The sequence below is a fragment of the Nerophis ophidion genome, linkage group LG17 (genome assembly GCF_033978795.1).
Source record: "Nerophis ophidion isolate RoL-2023_Sa linkage group LG17, RoL_Noph_v1.0, whole genome shotgun sequence".
NCBI classification, from domain to species: domain Eukaryota; kingdom Metazoa; phylum Chordata; class Actinopteri; order Syngnathiformes; family Syngnathidae; genus Nerophis; species Nerophis ophidion.
Window position 1 is genome coordinate 3,248,370 of NC_084627.1, and position 19,466 is coordinate 3,267,835.

Consider the following 19,466-nt stretch of genomic DNA (forward strand, 5'->3'; position numbering starts at 1 on the left):
GACCAGTTGATCTGCCGCTTCTTTTCTTTCTCCTATGTCCCCCCCCTCCCTTGTGGAGGGGATCCGGTCCGATGACCATGGATGAAGTACTGGCTGTCCAGAGTCGAGACCCAGGATGGACCGCTCGCCTGTATCGGTTGGGGACATCTCTACGCTGCTGATCCGCCTCCGCTTGAGATGGTCTCCTGTGGACGGGACTCTCGCTGCTGTCTTGGATCCGCTTGAACTGAACTCTCGCGGCTGTGTCGGAGCCACTATGGATTGAACTTTCACAGTATCATGTTAGACCCGCTCGACATCCATTGCTTTCGGTCCCCTAGAGGGGGGGGGTTGCCCACATCTGAGGTCCTCTCCAAGGTTTCTCATAGCCAGCATTGTCACTGGCGTCCCACTGGATGTGAATTCTCCCTGCCCACTGGGTGTGAGTTTTCCTTGCCCTTTTGTGGGTTCTTCCGAGGATGTTGTAGTCGTAATGATTTGTGCAGTCCTTTGAGACATTTGTGATTTGGGGCTATATAAATAAACATTGATTGATTGATTGATTGATTCCCTGGGGTCAATCTATGCAACTTTATTTTTGTTCCAAACCCATGTAAATTGAGAGGGGGAATACATTTTTTGTTCCGGTTTGGTGACGTTGCTGGGGGGACAATTAATATGTATCGGAATTAAGGAAGCAGCAGGTAACAACAAAGGTCTGATGTGGAAGACTAAAGTGATTTAGATTACCGTATTTCCTTGAATTTCCGCCGGGTATATAGTATGCGCCTGCCTTGAATTACTGACGGGTCAAACTCGTTTAGCAAAATAATTAGCGCATGCTTAGTATTACCGCCTGGTCAACTTCGTGACATCACAGGTGATGTCATCATTTTCAAAAGGGAGGAGGCTGATTTCAACACCGGTAATTTGAAATCGCATAATGGGAAGAAGATTAAGTGCTATTCAGTAGGATTAAAGGTCCAAGCTATTGAATACCGGTGTGCTGAAAAGAACAGTAAGCAGCTATGTTTTATTAATAGACCTGTGGAGCCGACAGTCCAACAGACAGGCAGGGCACGCTGGAGCCGGGCCCAAGATGGCAGCGAGGAGACGGCGAGCAAGCGGAGAGGAGGAGCGGAAGAGCGACCTGGACTGAGGTTTTATTGAAAAATAAACAAAGTCAAACTGCTCAAGCCATGTCCTTCCTTGGTGGTCCTGGGAACCCGCAAGACGACGGCTTGAGACCGTCACGATACCGTAGCTGCGTGTGTCAAATATGAGTCATTGAATGACTCCTGCCTACTGGTGGTAGAGGGCGCTAGTGATCCTTCTTGCGACTACTCGTGTTGCAGAAGAAGTGAAATGAGTGACGTGATATGTGCTGGAGGAGGTAAAAAAGGAAGATCTCCATCGAGACGGAGAGACTTTTAAAACTGAAGAAAGATAAGGAAGACTTCTATAAACAAGTTATCGATGCATTTGATCAGAAGGAGCTGCACATGGACTTCATTTATAAGTAAAGGTAAGACCATAATAACGTTTTATTTTATTAAATGTGCTATTCATGATGGTATCCTAACATCACACTAATTTTTACTGCATGCCTTTGGTAAGTGCCGGAGAGAGAAGAGATTTTAAAATAACTAGCGCATGCTTACTTTTATCGCATGCCTTTGTTAAGCGCAGGAGTGACAAGAGGTTTTAAATTAATTAGCGCCCCGGAGACAATTCAAAGAAATACGGTAGCCTTTTTTGTCTGTTTGAATGTTGCATCTTATCTTATTTTGAATTATTATTAAAAATTATTTTTATGTTCTATTTGTATTTGCTTTAGTTTTCTTTAAATGTTTTGCAAAAGACAGTATTTTCTCAACCTGATGGATATTTAGAAACACTGCACGTAACATTGAATGCCCGTGACCTCCGATCCCCCAGGTAGTACCACATTAAAAAGCAACATCAGTGTGTAAAGGATATCACCACATGGGCTCAGGAACACTTCAGAAAACCACTGTCAGTAACTACAGTTGGTTGCTACATCTGTAAGTGCAAGTTAAAACTCTACTATGCGAAGCGAAAGCCATTTATCAACAACACCCAGAAACGCCACAAACTTTGCTGAGCCCGAATTCATCCAAGATGGACTGATGCAAAGTGGATAAGTGTATTGTGGTCTGACGAGTCCACATTTCAAAATGTTTTTGGAAACTGTGGACGTCGTGTCCTTCGGAACAAAGAGGAAAAGAACCAGGCAGATTGTTCTAGGCGCAAAGTTTAAAAGCCAGCATCTGTGATGGTATGGGGGTGTATTGGTGCCCAGGGCATGGGTAATTTACACATCTGTGAAGGCACCATTGATGATAAAAGGTACATACAGGTTTTGGAGCAACATATGTTGCCATCCAAGCAACATTATCATGGACGCCCCTGCTTATTTCAGCAAGACAATGCCAAGCGTGGCTTCGTAGTAAAATAGTCTGGGTACTAGACTGGCCTGCCTGTAGTCCAGACCTGTCTCCCATTGAAAATGTGTGGCGCAATATGAAGCCTAAAATACCACAACGGAGACCCCGGACTGTTGAACAACTTAAGCTGTACATCAAGCAAGAATGGAAAGAATTTCACCTGAAAAGCTTCAAAAATTGGTCTCCTCAGTTTCCAAACGTTTACTCAAGTGTTGTTAAAAGGACAGGCCATGTAACACAGTGGTAAAAATGCCCCTGTGACAACTTTTTTGCAATGTGTTGCTGCCATTAAACTTTAAGTTACTGATTATTTACAAAACAAAAATATTTTTCTCAGTTGGAACATTAAATATCTTGTCTTTGCAGTTTATTTAATAGAATATAAGTTGAAAAGGATTTGCAAATCATTGTATTCTGTTTTTATTTACCATTTACACAACGTGCCAACTTCCCTGGTTTTGTAATAACATGTAACGTAAGAAGAGGGCTTCACGGTGGCAGAGGGGTTAGTGCGCCTGCCTCACAATACGAAGTTCCTGCAGTCCTGGGTTCAAATCCAGGCTCGGGATCTTTCTGTGTGGAGTTTGCATGTTCTCCCCGTGAATGCGTGGGTTCCCTCCGGGTACTCCGGCTTCCTCCCACTTCCAAAGACATGCACCTGGGGATAGGTTGATTGGCAACACTAAATTGGCCCTAGTGTGTGAATGTGAGTGTGAATGTTGTCTGTCTATCTGTGTTGGCCCTGTGTTGAGGTGGCGACTTGTCCAGGGTGTACCCCGCCTTCCGCCCGATAGTAGCTGAGATAGGCGCCAGCGCCCCCCGCGACCCCGAAAGGGAATAAGCGGTAGAAAATGGATGGATGGATGTAACGTAAGAGCTCAATCAAAAACACCTCACCACATTGAGTTCATTTCATTTCAGTGCCAAAACTCTGAATTACTTTAGAAAAAAGTACCCCCCTTGCATTGGATGGATAAACTCGCCTCTTGAGCCACATGAGAGCCAGCGTTGCTCCGACTTTGGGCCACTCGGCAGCCAAGTCTTGTTGCTCGGCCTCCACGATGTGCTGCAGGGTGACGTACCTTTCCGGATCCTTCACGTAGACTTCTTTAATTTTCTGACAAAAACAATCACACCGGTTGGTTGCATGGCATGTCATTGAACGCATCGCGCACACACTCACTGCAATATTGCCATTGATGTCCGACTTGATCACTGAGAACACTTTGGACCCCAGGCAGTCTGAAAGACAAAAGTGACAGCTGGAATATTTGTGTGTGTATATATATATATATATATAACATATCGCACGACACAACAGCGAGCTAACCAAGGTTGTCATAGTGTTGGACGCCAACTATGCAGTCAGAACGATGTGACAAGTGTAACATGCATGCAGGAGCAACATTTTAAAGCGCATGCAGAGCAAGGTAGAGCTGCTGGATGCTGATCGATCATGATACTTCAAATGTAGCAATTGCCATCTTAACTGTAGACCCGGGCGGTATTTGCTTCTGTAGACCATGCACTTGGTGCCTATAGGGGACAGGGTACTTAGACCTTTCTTGGTGCAGGTCATAACCTTAAATATTGTTAAAAACACACAAAATGTACCGAAGATCTCGCTGTCTCTGCTGGCAGTTTTGAAAACACTTTTACTTTAAACAAACAAAACAGATGACTATTATTCTCATGAGAAACTAAATATATATATATATATATAAAAAATATGTAACTAAATAAAATATATATTCCATCCCATCCATTTTCTACCGCTTATTCCCTTTCGGGGTCGCGGGGGGCGCTGGCGCCTATCTCAGCTACAATCGGGCGGAAGGCGGGGTACACCCTGGACAAGTCGCCACCTCATCGCAGGGCCAACACGGATAGACAGACAACATTCACACTCACATTCACACACTAGGGCCAATTTAGTGTTGCCAATCAACCTATCCCCAGGTGCATGTCTTTGGAAGTGGGAGGAAGCCGGAGTACCCGGAGGGAACCCACGCATTCACGGGGAGAACATGCAAACTCCACACAGAAAGATCCCGAGCCTGGATTTGAACCCAGGACTGCAGGAACTTTGTATTGTGAGGCAGACGCACTAACCCCTCTGCCACCGTGAAGCCCTAAAATATATATTTTTTAAGAAAAATATATTTAAAATATACATTTTTTTAAACTAAAAATAGATATTTTTTTCAAATGAAAAAGAATACATATATATATATATGAATTTAACTAAAAAAAGAATATATATATATTTTTACTAAAATATATATATTTTTTTAAACCAAAAAACATACATACATATATATATATATATATATATATATATATATATATATATATATATATATATATATACACATATACTTATGTATATACACACACATATATATATATATACATATATATAAACACACACACATATATATATACATATATACACATATATATACATACATACATACATATATACACATATATCATATATATATACATATATATGTATATGTATGTATATATATATATGTTTATATTTATTTATTTTACTAAAACTAGTAAAATTCTGGAACCTGAGCAGGCAGTTTTGAAAACAGTGTGACTTTACACAAACAGATGACTATTATTGTCATGACAAACTAGTATATATATATATATATATATATATATATATATATATATATATATATATATATATATATATATATATACACACACATGTATATATACACACACACACATATTTATTAAAAATTCTAACTAAAAAAATGTATATATATTTTTTAACTAATATGTATATATTTATTTTTTTCAACTAAAAAATTATATATATTTTTAACAACAAAAAAAATACATATATATTTAAAAAAAAAAAATTTAACTAAAAAAATATATATTTTTTAAGTAAAAAATAATATATATATTTTTAACTAAAAATATATATATATGTATTTTTTAAACAAAAAAATATTTAACAAAAAAATATATATATATTTTCTTTTTACAAAAAATATATATATTTTTTTAACAAAAAATATTTTTTTAACCAAATATATATATATATATATGCACATATATATACATATACATATATGTCTACATTTATTTAACGAAAACTGGTAAAATTCTGGTGACTGAGCTGGCAGTTTTGAAAACCGTTTGACTTTAAACAAACAAAAAAGATGACTATTATTGTCAGGAGAAACTATTTGACAATTGTTGCTACTACTATTGATGTTTTAATACATGACCGAAGACAACCACCACATATACCACCGGGCAATTTTTGGTTTATAGTTGTGAAGTTAGCAAACTGAGACTATTTGAAGTCCATGTTTCAAAACACACAACATAATCAAGATGGGTCCAGTATTGAAATGTAACATGCCTAATAGTACAATGCGTGTAGTGTGTGTATGTAGGAGTACACTGACGCACAATGAGCCCTTAGGAAGACGGCAAGAATGCAGAGCAATGTTTGCGACGTGTCAAGAAGAGAATTCCACAAGTTTAGGCAGGTGTCAGCTGACTAAACCCCCGTTGGAGGCTGTGACCAGGTGTCAGCTGACTAAACCCCCATTGGACTCCATGAGGAGAGGCTGTGACCAGGTGGTGGGAGACTTGAGGGCTGCTTCGTGTTCGTGTGTGCGGCTACTCACCGAAGAAGGACGGCAGGTGGGAGACGGTCTCCAAGAAGAGTTTAGTGTTAACTGAGTTGTCGGGAGGAAGCTGTCCAAAGCGGTGGTCGAGAAGTATCGACATGTCGCCGCTCGGTCCTAGTCCTGTTTCTTCCCACTTTTACTTCTTCTTCATGCTGTGACGAGCCGCTCGAGAAGGGGCGAGAACCCGGAACTAGGTTGCCCGGAGTGGGCGGGGCCAAGGCCAACCTCACTGAACCTTACGCCGATGTCGCTCCTTTTTTCTCTTTTATACCAGCCTTCGTAAAAGTGAATTATATGTATATGCTTCCCGCCAAACCGAAAGGGACAAGTGGTAGAAATGGATGGATGCATTATTGTTGTTTTTTTTAACTGTCCTTTCTAATCCATTTTCTACCGCCTGTTACTCTCGGTGTCTCCTAACCGCTTGGGGAAATCATCCATCCATCCATTTACTACCACTTATTCCCTTCTCAGCTACAATCGGGCGGAAGGCGAGGTACACCCTGGACAAGTCGCCACCTCATCGCAGGGCCAACACAGCAAATTATATAGTCTAAAAATGCCCAGTCCCCCAATTTTTTTTTTTAACCCAATCTTTAAAAAGTTTGGGGACCCCTGAATTAGTTAGAGTATGTACATATACTCCATTAATCAGACTGTCAAACTGATCAGTCTCGTTGGTTTACAAATAAATTGCTAGGGCAACTAATGTATACAATAAAAAAGAAAATGCAATATAATGAGAAAATATGACAAAATACTACACTATAGTAATACAAATGTACAATGTACTTTTTATGTACCCAAACTATCAAATATAAAATGTAAACATCTTTTTAGTTAAAACATATAATGTAAATCAGGGGTCCCCAAACTACAGATCCGGTCCACGCGAAGTCCCAAGTAAAAAAAAAAAAAAGTCAATGTGTGTATATATTGTATATATACATATATATATATATACATACATATATATATATACATATATATATATATATATATACATATATATACACATACATATATATATATATATATACATATATATATATATATATATATATACATATATATATATACATATATATATATACATATATATATATATATATATATATATATACATATATATATATACATATATATATATACATATATATATATACATATATATATACATATATTATTATATATATAATTATTTTAAAAAATGACTTATATATATACATACATACATATATATATATATATATACATACATATATATATATATATATATATATATATATATATATATATATATACATACATACATATATATATATATGTCTTGATTGGATTATCCGGAGAATAGTGCTCGATACCGTGGTAGAGCGCAATATGTAGGTGTGGGAAAAAATCACAAGACTACTTCATCTCTACAGATCTGTTTCATGAGGGTATCCGCTTTCATCAAGTGCTTTCTGGTACGGGGGGGTTGCTTGGTCGAATTCAGCTTTGCTGGATGACAGCATCGATAGCCTTTTATTAATTCCGGTAGGTATTCTTTTCGTGGTGGTGGGTGGGTGGTTGCTGTCGTGGTGCACGTATTGGAGTGTTGTGTTGGGTTTCGTGAATGGTTGGTAGCTGTTATTTCTCAGGTTGAAAGTGACGTCGAGGAAGTTGACGGTTTGCTTGTTGGCTTCAATCGTGATCCGTAGGCCGTTTTCTTTGAAGATTTGGCATATGCGCTTCTTGGTGTTCTCGCTGCTCCTTGGCGAGGCGCGGCACACTGCCAGTCCATCATCACGGTAAATACCAAGGTTCAGGTTGAGGCTAGCAAGCTGGGAGAGGAGGAAACTCCCAACGAGTTCGCACGTTTCTGCTCCGTCAAAACTCCCCATAGTAACGATGCTGTCATCCAGCAAAGCTGAATTCGACCAAGCAACCCCCCCGTACCAGAAAGCACTTGATGAAAGCGGATACAACTTCACCCTCACCTATGAACCCACCCCAGGAAACCAACCAAAAAAGAGCAGAAAACGAAACAACATCATCTGGTACAATCCGCCATTCAGCAAAGACGTCTCAACCAACATCGGCCGCAAGTTCCTCACTCTGATTGACAAACACTTCCCCAAAGGCAACACCCTACGAAAAATATTCAACAAGAACAACATTAAATTGAGCTACAGCTGTATGAGTAACATGCAACAAATCATTTCAAACCACAACAAAGCAATTGCAAAAGGACTGCCTACCCCCAGACTAAACGACTCTGAAACCAATAATGAATGTAACTGTCGCAAGAAACCTGATTGCCCTCTCAACGGAAGGTGCTTACAGACATCAGTCGTTTACCAAGCAAAGGTAATACGGAAGGACATTAACACATCCGACACGTACGTAGGATTAACCGAAGGAGCGTTCAAAACAAGATGGAATAATCACAACGCCTCCTTTAGAAACCAGACTTTGCAGAATTCTACAGAACTCAGCAAACACATTTGGAACCTCAAAGACAATAATGTTGAATATTCAATAACATGGCAAATTCTTGCATCCAGCACACCTTACAACAGTGGTAATAAAAGATGCAACCTATGCTTAAAAGAGAAACTGTTTATTATATATCATCCAGATCTATCATCCCTCAACAAGCGCAGTGAAATCATTTCAACATGCCGCCATAGACGGAAACACCTCCTAGGTAACACATGAGCCAATCACCACACCCTACGCCTGCTTGTACCCACCCACTCTGTGCTCTATATAAACCTTTGTATGTGAATGCTTCCATTAAAATCTCCTGATGATTGAGGGAACCCCTCATGAAACAGATCTGTAGAGATGAAGTAGTCTTGTGATTTTTTCCCACACCTACATACATATATATATATATACAATTATTTTAAAAAATGACTTATTTATATATATATATATATATATATACATACATATATACACATATATATATACATATACATATATATATACATACATATATATACACATATATATATACATATACATACACACACAGATAGATAGTACTTTATTGATTCCTTCAGGAGAGTTCCCTCACGAAAGAAAAAAAAAAAAAATATATATATATATATATATATATATATATATATATATATCAATAAACTGCAAAGCTGATCTGACAATCAGAGAAAGTTGGAGCAAGATTGATAAAACGGTCTGTTTGTCACTGGTTTCAGTCCATGCCAAGGAAAACCCCACTGTAATAAAAGCCAGAGGTGGTGCAACAAAGTGCTAGTGGTGGGTTGTAGTGTTGGTTTGTTTATTCATTATTATTTAGTTCCCATTAGAATTGAGCGATTCAATATTTTCCCACTCTGCTTGATCTAAAAATGAAACAGTTCCGCAATTTATTTACTTGATTTATTTTCGTGTTTCTTAAAGCCAAAAGGTTACCATTTGAAATGACTATAGTTTTGTGGCATGTCTGTCATTTTCTTCTTTTCTACATAATTAAACAACTTCATTACTTTTGACAGGGGTTGGTTATATGTGTAATCAATGTCCTTTTCTTTTCGTTTAGGTATTGTTTGTATTCTCATTCTTTTAATGTGTGCACCTTTTATTGTGTGAGCAATGGGAGGTACAATAATATTCCCAAATTGGTTATTAAAGTACAGGTATATATATAATAATAATAAAAAAAAGAGTTATAAAAATTTAAATATTTTTATCCATCAATCCATTTTTCTACCGCTTGTCCCTTTTGGGATTTTAGGGCTTTTTCCAAGCTAATAGGTTTCTGCTGCCTTTCCTTCACAGAGCTCAATCAAACATACTAAATACATGTTTATTCATTAATTGTTGCGTATATTCTGCATTGTAAGTAACATGAAACTGTCACATTTCTCCCACCCTGGATTTAATGCTCCCAAATTTCAGCACAACTTGTTCAAAAAAACAACAACAACAAAAACAGAAAACACAAGATACACATGCTGGATCATAGTTTGAATCTGTTGAATGAACTCCAGACTTGTTAGTTATTATCCAAAAAAAAGCCTTTGTTTTACTAGACAAAATGTAACCTTAACTTCACTGGGCTCCGGGTGGCCCGAGGTATTCTGTTACTTTTTCCACCCGCAGCGGTGAAACGGATCAGGCTGGAAAGTGAGATCCGACTTGATTTAGGGGCACATTTGCACTCTGATGATAAAAAAACAAAAGGGGGCTCACTCCCCACAGCTTGTGAGGAGCATTACAAACAAAAGCTTATGAAAATATTTTTTTCTTGTTTTTTTTCTTCAAGAGGTATGACACACGTTCATAAATAGAATAGCATTTGGATTACTTTGATAAAGAATTACATTGATATAGACATGTTTTTTTTCCCCATATATACTTGCATACTGTTCTTTAAATGGATTTCACATGAGCCGCTTAGGACTTCTGTACACACTCACACAAATGCATATATCATACAAGTATATCACGAATACATTACTCAAAAAAAGCACATTTTGGACCAAGCTTGCCAACGTATTAATACAAAATATTTGATTGTTGTCAGGTGATATAGCCAACCTCTTTTGTAACAGAGTTCTACTTGGGTTCAACCTCCCTATCTCGCAGTGTATCCCCTTTTTGCAGTTGTGTGTGATGAATGCTCCTATTATAGGCTTCCTAATTGAACACACACTGAAGAAATACTGTTTTTGCACCAATTGGAGAGCACTGAAAGGGGAACAATGTTAACGGCTTGCTGTCTTATTTGCTATACATAAGATACAACATTAAGAAATGTGTGGATTCAATCTTTGTAAGGTAGGATGACATTAAGTAAATAATAATAAATAAAGCTTCCGCGTGCTAACTGCTGCAAGCTAAAGGAATGTATGTGTCGAGGACGTGCAACAATCGAAGTAGAGGTTTACCTCGTGTGATTTTTTTTTTTTTTTCTTGCTGTGGGGGAGGGGCTGGAGCTGCTAAATGTTGTTTTCTTTGGTGGTCACGGTGACAAGTTGCTTGGCGGCTTTGGCGATGTCGTAGGCGCATTGGATGACCTGCTGCGTGACCAGCTGCACGTCGGCGGGGCAGGGGCCGTAACACTCGCCGTGCAGCCGGCCCGCGCTGGAGGTGAGCAGGAAGAGGGAGCCGCGCACGGTCTCGGAGGACGGCCTCTGCAAGGGAGAGGAGCAGGTGGGTGCGGTCGCCAAGGCAACGTCCACAAATAACCTCTCATGGTGGCGCGTGTGAATGTAAACAAAGTAATCCAATGACGAAGGAAAAGTAATGCAATAAGCCCAGACGACATGTCTGCACATTCTCTGCCGTTTGTTTACCCAACACGTACGTCCTTTTGTTACGGGGGCGGAGTGGGAGTTGTGTTACCTTTGGAAACAGAGCGGCCATCTCCTTCACAGCCACACAGATCTTCTCTGCACACGGCAGAAAGCTGTCGAGACACAAAAATAAAGCAACGGATAAACACCTCTCCATAATGCAAAAGTCCGTTTTTTATGATGTAGGTCAAATTTAGTCTCTTCTGACTTATAAACACTGTTAGGACTATTGCGTTATTGTAACGTCCGTTAGTTTCGGCGGTAACTGGTAGTCTAAAGCAGTGGTTCCCAACCTTTTTTCAGTGATGTACCCCCTGTGAACATTTTTTTAATTCAAGTACCCCCTAATCAGAGAAAAGCATTTTTGGTTGTAAAAAAAGAGATGAAGTAAAATACAGCACTATGTCATCAGTTTCTGATTTATTAAATTGTATAACAGTGCAAAATATTGCTCATTTGTAGTGGTCTTTCTTGAACTATTTGGAAAAAAAAGATATAAAAATAACTAAAAACTTGTTGAAAAATAAACAAGTGATTTAATTATAAATAAAGATTTCTACACATAGAAGTAATCATCAACTTAAAGTGCCCTCTTTGGGGATTGTAAAATGAGATCCATCTGGATTAATAAACTTAATTCTAAACATTGCTTCACAAAAAAAAGAAATCTTTAACATCAATATTTATGGAACATGTCCACAAAAAAACTAGCTGTCAACACTGAATATTGCATTGCTGCATTTCTTTTCACAGTTTATGAACTTACATTCATATTATGTTTATGTATTATTCAATAAATATATTTATAAAGGATTTTTGAATTGTTGCTATTTTTAGAATATTTTCAAAAAATCTCACGTACTCCTTGGCATACCTTCAAGTACACCCTTTTGAGAACCACTGGTCTAACGCATTATTTTTTTATAGTCAGTAACTCAGTTACCGTTACTACATGATGCGTTACTGCGTTATTTTTTTTATGTAGAATCGGCTAGAAACCGAAGATCTGAGTGTATTTTATTGGAGAGTTGACGTGTCGTCCTTCTGAATGTTCTTGTGTGACAAGGGAGAGAAGAGGCGCACTCTGTGTGTCTGGGTGTGGGTGTGGGGAGGGGGGGAGTGACCAGATTTCAAACAGCTAATTAGCATGATATCGGGCATCAAACAGCAAATGGCACTGAGAACATGTTCCAAGTACCTGGACACAGTGGACAGTGAGTACATAAACATGGAAAGCAAGCTAGAGAAGACACTCCAAACTCTGCCTCTACCCATCATTCAGCGCTGAAGGTACACACTCTATCAATTTTCTTATATACTCTTTCATTCTAGATTTCTTGAGTGTTTGATTATCACATCACTCTAAATGTATAGACTATAAAGTTCAAAAACATAAAGAGGGATCCTAGTGGGCCAGGTTAATCTTTCCTTTTCTCTAAACTAAAACTGGGGAAATGCGTAGAGTGTTCTGGGCTTCAGTACAGTGTTGATCTCATGAAGACATGATTTTATTTCACAATTCCTCGAGAGAGAAAAATGCCTGGTTAGGCTTTGTGTATGTCATGTGTGCCTTCCTTGGGTGAAGCCAGGTTTACAGCTATGTTGTGACATCTTGTTATTATGCTGTCTGTTACTTATGTATGTTATGTTGGAGCTATTTAAAATAGTTTTGTCAATTTGTTCTGGCCTGAAATAAATTGGCCCTTTTTAAAACATATCTTTGTCTTTGTGTGTTGTATGTAGCAGAGTTCAGTGATGCAAATGCATGTCAAGTTAATCAACAGATTGTATTATTCCCCAGTGCAACTAACAGTACTGAAATGAATACTAAACGGGCATTAATAGGAGCTTTAAAAAAAAAAGAAAGAAGAAAAAAAGAAGTAACAAAATAGTTACTTTTCACAGTTATGCATTACTTTTTGGTGTAAGTAACTCAGTTACTTTTGAAATAAAGTAACTAGTAACTGAAACTAGTTACTGTTTTTTAGTAACTAACCCAACACTGCTTATAAACGTTACAGTGTTGAATACTCCTGTTAAACCGGACCAAAGCATTAAATCATAAGGTTCAAGCATTTTTGTGTGAGCATGCACTTGGATGCCTCCGTCAGCTGGGTTTTGCAGTCCGACCATGTTGTACCGCCCCAGCGAGGTAAACCTACGTATTTATCCAATCCAATCCACTTTATTTATAAAGCACATTTAAAAAAAACAAAAACAATAGATGTTTCACAAAGTCCTGCATCTGCGGTCCTCTCCAAGGTTTCTCATTGTCCCATTGGGTTGCGTTTTTCCTTGCCCTGATGTGGGATCTGAACCGAGGATGTCGTTGTGGCTTGTGCAGCCCTTTGAGACACTTGTTATTTAGGGCTATACAAGCAAACATTGATTGATTGATGTATAAATAATCGATTTATAATCAAATCGTAGCCCCTGAATTGTAATTCTAATCGCATCGTAAGGTGCCCCAAAACTCCATCCATCCATCCATTTCCTACCGCTTATTCCCTTTCGGGGTCGCGGGGGGCACTGGCGCCTATCTCAGCTACAATCGGGCGGAAAGCGGGGTACACCCTGGACAAGTCGCCACCTCATCGCAGGGCCAACACAGATAGACAGACAACATTCACACTCACATTCACACACTAGGGCCAATTTAGTGTTGCCAATCAACCTATCCCCAGGTGCATGTCTTTGGAAGTGGGAGGAAGCCGGAGTACCCGGAGGGAACCCACGCATTCACGGGGAGAACATGCAAACTCCACACAGAAAGATCCCGAGCCTGGATTTGAACCCAGGACTGCAGGACCTTCGTATTGTGAGGCAGACGCACTAACCCCTCTACCACCGTGAAGCCCGTCATCAGTTTCTGATTTATTAAATTGTATAACAGTGCAAAATATTGCTCATTTGTAGTGGTCTTTCTTGAACTATTTGGAAAAAAAAGATACAAAAATAACTAAAAACTTGTTGAAAAATAAACAAGTGATTCACTTATAAATACAGATTTCTACACATAGAAGTAATCATCAACTTAAAGTGCCCTCTTTGGGGATTGTAAAATGAGATCCATCTGGATTCATAAACTTAATTCTAAACATTGCTTCACAAAAAAAGAAATATTTAACATCAATATTTATAGAACATGTCCACAAAAAATCTAGCTGTCAACACTGAATATTGCATTGTTGCATTTCTTTTCTCGGTTTATGAACTTACATTCATATTATGTTTATGTATTATTCAATAAATACATTTATAAAGGATTTTTGAATTGTTGCTATTTTTAGAATATTTTCAAAAAATCTCACGTACCCCTTGGCATACCTTCAAGTACACCCATTTGAGAACCACTGGTCTAACACATTATTTTTTTATAGTCAGTAACTCAGTTACCGTTACTACATGATGCGTTACTGCGTTATTTTTTATGTAGAATCGGCTAGAAACAGAAGATCTGAGTGTATTTTATTGGAGAGTTGACGTGTCGTCCTTCTGAATGTTCTTGTGTGACAAGGGAGAGAAGAGGCGCACTCTGTGTGTCTGGGTGTGGGTGTGGGGAGGGGGGGGAGTGACCCGATTTCAAACAGCTAATTAGCATGATATCGGGCATCAAACAGCAAATGGCACTGAGAACATGTTCCAAGTACCTGGACACAGTGGACAGTGAGTACATAAACATGGAAAGCAAGCTAGAGAAGACACTCCAAACTCTGCCTCTACTCATCATTCAGCACTGAAGGTACACACTATCAATTTTCTTATAAACTCTTTCATTCTAGATTTCTTGAGTGTTTGATTATCACATCGCTCTAAATGTATAGACTATAAAGTTCAAAAACATAAAGAGCGATCCTAGTGGGCCAGGTTAATCTTTCCTTTTCTCTAAACTAAAACTGGGGAAATGCGTAGAGTGTTCTGGGCTTCAGTACAGTGTTGATCTCATGAAGACATGATTTTATTTCACAATTCCTTGAGAGAGAAAAATGCCTGGTTAGGCTTTGTGTATGTCATGTGTGCCTTCCTTGGGTGAAGCCAGGTTTACAGCTATGTTGTGACATCTTGTTATTATGCTGTCCGTCACTTATGTATGTTATGTTGGAGCTGTTTAAAATAGTTTTGTCAATTTGTTCTGGCCTGAAATAAATTGGCCCTTTTTTAAACTTATCTTTGTCTTTGAGTGTTGTATGTAGCAGAGTTCAGTGATGCAAATGCATGTCAAGTTAATCAACAGATTGTATTATTCCCCAGTGCAATAACAGTACTGAAATGAATACTAAAAGGGCATTAATAGGAGTTAAAAAAAAAAAAAAAAAAAAAGAAGTAACAAAATAGTTACTTTTCACAGTTATGCATTACTTTTTGGTGTAAGTAACTCAGTTACTTTTGAAATAAAGTAACTAGTAACTGAAAGTAGTTACTGTTTTTTAGTAACCAACCCAACACTGCTTATAAACGTTACAGTGTTGAATACTCCTGTTAAACCGGGCCAAAGCATTAAATCATAAGGTTCAAGCATTTTTGTGTGAACATGCACGCCGGCTTGGATGCCTCCGTCAGCTGGGTTTTGCAGTCCGACCATGTTGTGCCGCCACAGCGAGGTAAACCTACGTATTTATCCAATCCACTTTATTTATAAAGCACATTTAAAAAAAAAAACAATAGATGTTTCACAAAGTCCTGCATCTGCGGTCCTCTCCAAGGTTTCTCATTGTCCCATTGGGTTGCGTTTTTCCTTGCCCTGATGTGGGATCTGAATCGAGGATGTCGTTGTGGCTTGTGCAGCCCTTTGAGACACTTGTGATTTAGGGCTATGTAAGTAAACATTGATTGATTGATGTATAAATAATCGATTTATAATCAAATCGTAGCCCCTGAATTGTAATTGTAATCGCATCGTAAGGTGCCCCAAAACTCCCACCTCTAAATGCAATCAGACCTTAACAGCCCTAGGTTAAACATTAACACCTAAAATAGTGTTTTTCAACCTTTTTTGAGACAAAGCACATTTATTTCATTGAAGAAATCCGGAGGCACACCGCCAGCAGAAAACATTAAAAAAATGAAACTCAGCAGCTGATATTGACAATATAAAGTCGTTCTCACAGGTGTTGGTTATGAATTCAAACAATAACCAAGCAGTCATCTATAGCTCTTGTCTTTAAGTAGTTGAGTTTTTAGGTGTCTTCCTCTGTGTAGTATTTTAGTTCTTGTCTTGAGCTGTTATTTTGGTGAGGTTTCCTGTTTTGTTGGTATTTTCCTGTAGCAGTATCATGTCTTTTTCAAGCGCTATTGCCTGCACCCGCTTCGTTATAGCAATCAAGACTATTTAAGTTGTCGCTGTCTTTCTTTGTGTGGACATTTTTGATTGTCATGTCATATTCGGATGTACTTTGTGGACGCAGTCTCTCCAACAAGTCTTTGCTGTTGTCCAGCATTCTGTTTTTGTTTACTTTGCAGCCGGTTCAGTTTTAGCTTCAATGCCTTTTCTTAGCGGCACTCAGCCTTTGTTGACTTTTGGTTTAAGCATTAGATGCCTTTTTACCTGCACACTGTCTCCCGCTGTCGTCGACTATTACATGGTTACTCTGCTGAGCTCCAGACAGCACCGATACTCAACAACGGCACATTTCCATCCGTTTTCTACCGTTTGTCTATTTTTGGTGTTGCGGAGTGGTACGGGAGTCTATCTCAGCTACAATCAAGCGGAAGGCGGGCTAAACCCTGGACAAGTCGCCACCTAATCGCAGGGCCAACACAGATAGACAGACAACATTTACACACTAGTGCCAATTTACTGTTGCCAATCAACCTATCCCCAGGTGCATGTCTTTGGAAGTGGAAGGAAGCCGGAGTACCCGGAGGGAACCCACGCAGTCACAGGGACAACATGCAAACTCCACACAAAAAGATCCCAAGCGCAGGATCAAACCCAAGACCTTTGTATTGTGAGGCAGACGCACTAACCCTTCCTCCACCGCGCTGCCCCAGCACATTTTTGGATTATACTTACTAGTTTGCAAAGGATATTTTTAACCCAAATAGGTGAAATTACATCATCTCCCACCGCACACCAGACTGTATGTCACGGCACACTAGTGTGCTTCGGCACAGTGGTTGAAAAACCCTGATCTAAAGAACATTACGCATTTTTAGTACCTTTCGGAAGGGTCGAAACAGTTTTGGTCAACGCATTTAAAGGCTGTCAAGTCCATGTCAAAGCAAAAGGTGGTGTTAGGACCCCCATGTGTGAGGACATGTTGTAAACAACACTGCACGGGCTAACCTTTCATGTTTGGTCTCCTGGGCGGCCCTTAGAAGCTCCTGAATGTTCTTGGTGATCTGCTCCGTCTTGCAGATGACGTCCTCGGTGCACGGCAGGGTGGGGTCTTCCTCAAAATCCAACTCGCTCTCTACTGCCTCAGTAGCCAGCGGCGGGCTGAGGGGAAAGACCGTTAGGAATGTTCAAATGTTACTTCCCGAACCATGTCCTCTTACTCGGCGTCCGCTGCTTCAGAGTGGTTGGATAAAATGTCACATTTGATAATGGTGCTCTGTCCCTCCAAACTGCAGCCCTGCAGAAATATTCAACTGTTACCATCCAGTCAATCCAAACAAGTGCTTGTGCAGTAAAAAAAAACAGCAACATGCATTGTGGAGACACAAAAAGCGAGTGTTTAGGTAAGATACATAGATGCGATTAGTAGATGCAAAGATGGCATAAATTGTGAGTGTTCTTAAAGTGCACTGCAATTGGACGGTTTGGTTCAAAGAAATTGGACGCTTTGTCTGGATTAAAGCAGCTCCACCACTCAGTGGAAAAGCAACAGGTTGTTCAGAGTCGTAAGAAAAGAATAGTGGCGTGTTCATCCAACCAAGCTGCTTTTAGGAAACACACGTCAGTTGAAAAGCAAAACTACAGCCCAAGCACGAAGAGGGAGGGCTTTCAAAGTCTCCTGCCAACCACAGGAGGGGTACACCAGTACTTAACCCTTCGAGATCTCTCATCCCACGACCAGGACGGGGAAGAGGGCAAGGATGGGAGGGAGGAAGCGGCCGTTCCCAAAGGACCCCTCCCAATCTAGGAAAGGGTCAAGTCGAGCAAACTCTAATGAGATGCGATGAATAATCAACCACACCAAAAAGAAATAAACACCAGCTCCAAGCCAGGCACCATCACGGTCACGTCAACAGCCGAGCGGGAGCCGTAATGCCTCAAAAGCACTTACGTTCGCCGGGAAGGGTTGTAAGACGACTCCGTCATCACGCCGGGCGCTTTCTTCGCGCTGAGGGTACTGTCTGGGGGAGGAGCCGGTCTCGTACATGGACATGGCGCGACCTCCGCGGGTCTGGCGTCGAGCGACGGGCCCATGGCCGTGGTGTTGTCCGCTGGGGGCCTGCCATCGTAGAGTTGTATTTTCAGTTTGCAAGCAGGTCAGCTGAGGAGGACAGAAACAGTTCTGAACTAAAGAAGGACATCAATAATGGAGGAGAATACAGCCGAGCCGAACGAAATGTTTTAAGCTTTGCTTTTAGGTAAAATGGCACTCAGTGAAGAGCCAAATTCAGACTTCATTTTAGGCTCACATAGATACACGTCTCACACAAATGCCTGAATTTGCCGTCGAGACGCAAAGAAATTGAGAAAACACCCGTTGCTAAATGTGGGGAATGTAACCAACTCTACAATGTAGGAACGAAATGTGGAAAAACAACAAAATTCTCCCTTGTTACATCATGCCAAAAATAGGGTTTGTTTTTTGGACATACTGTACTTTAACACAACCGTGGCAGTTTTTAGGCCTGGGGTGGGCAAATGGCCGTAATAGACCAACTTTTATTCATCAAATAATTTTCTAATTCGGTTCCACATTCACTATAATATTTTTTTCCTTCCACTACAAATGTTCTGGCGCTTTAGCGGCCATTTAAAAAAAAAGTAATGTGGTCTTTAAGAAAAGCTTGATTTGTTATCCTATAGATCAGTGTTTTTCAACTATTGAGATATTGTCTGGTGTCCCCTGGGAGATTATGTCATTTCA

The 19,466-nt window shown here is 39.6% G+C and overlaps 2 protein-coding genes across 6 annotated transcripts in view; both read right to left on the bottom strand.

Annotated features, from left to right (window-relative positions):
• LOC133535788 (glycolipid transfer protein-like) overlaps positions 1-6,343 on the bottom strand; it is an 8,329-nt gene extending 1,986 nt beyond the window's left edge. The window contains exons 1-3 of the mRNA XM_061875735.1: positions 6,116-6,343; positions 3,631-3,689; positions 3,431-3,564 (exon numbers count right to left, since the gene is read on the bottom strand). Of these exons, the coding sequence (XP_061731719.1) occupies positions 3,431-3,564; positions 3,631-3,689; positions 6,116-6,218 (296 nt within the window). The 5' untranslated portion in view covers positions 6,219-6,343. The remainder of the gene's footprint in view (positions 1-3,430; positions 3,565-3,630; positions 3,690-6,115) is intronic.
• Positions 6,344-9,918: 3,575 nt separating this feature from the next.
• Positions 9,919-19,466, bottom strand: part of LOC133535789 (ARF GTPase-activating protein GIT2-like) — a 44,439-nt gene continuing 34,891 nt past the window's right edge. For 3 of the 5 annotated variants that reach the window (XM_061875736.1, XM_061875739.1, XM_061875738.1), the window contains 6 exons: positions 18,654-18,863; positions 18,416-18,505; positions 17,923-17,999; positions 17,711-17,863; positions 11,474-11,537; positions 9,919-11,262 (listed from right to left, as the gene is read on the bottom strand). In XM_061875736.1, the coding sequence (XP_061731720.1) occupies positions 11,068-11,262; positions 11,474-11,537; positions 17,711-17,863; positions 17,923-17,999; positions 18,416-18,505; positions 18,654-18,863 (789 nt within the window). In that variant the 3' untranslated portion in view covers positions 9,919-11,067. The remainder of the gene's footprint in view (positions 11,263-11,473; positions 11,538-17,710; positions 17,864-17,922; positions 18,000-18,415; positions 18,506-18,653; positions 18,864-19,466) is intronic. The other 2 variants (XM_061875741.1, XM_061875740.1) reach the window with 1 other exon arrangement.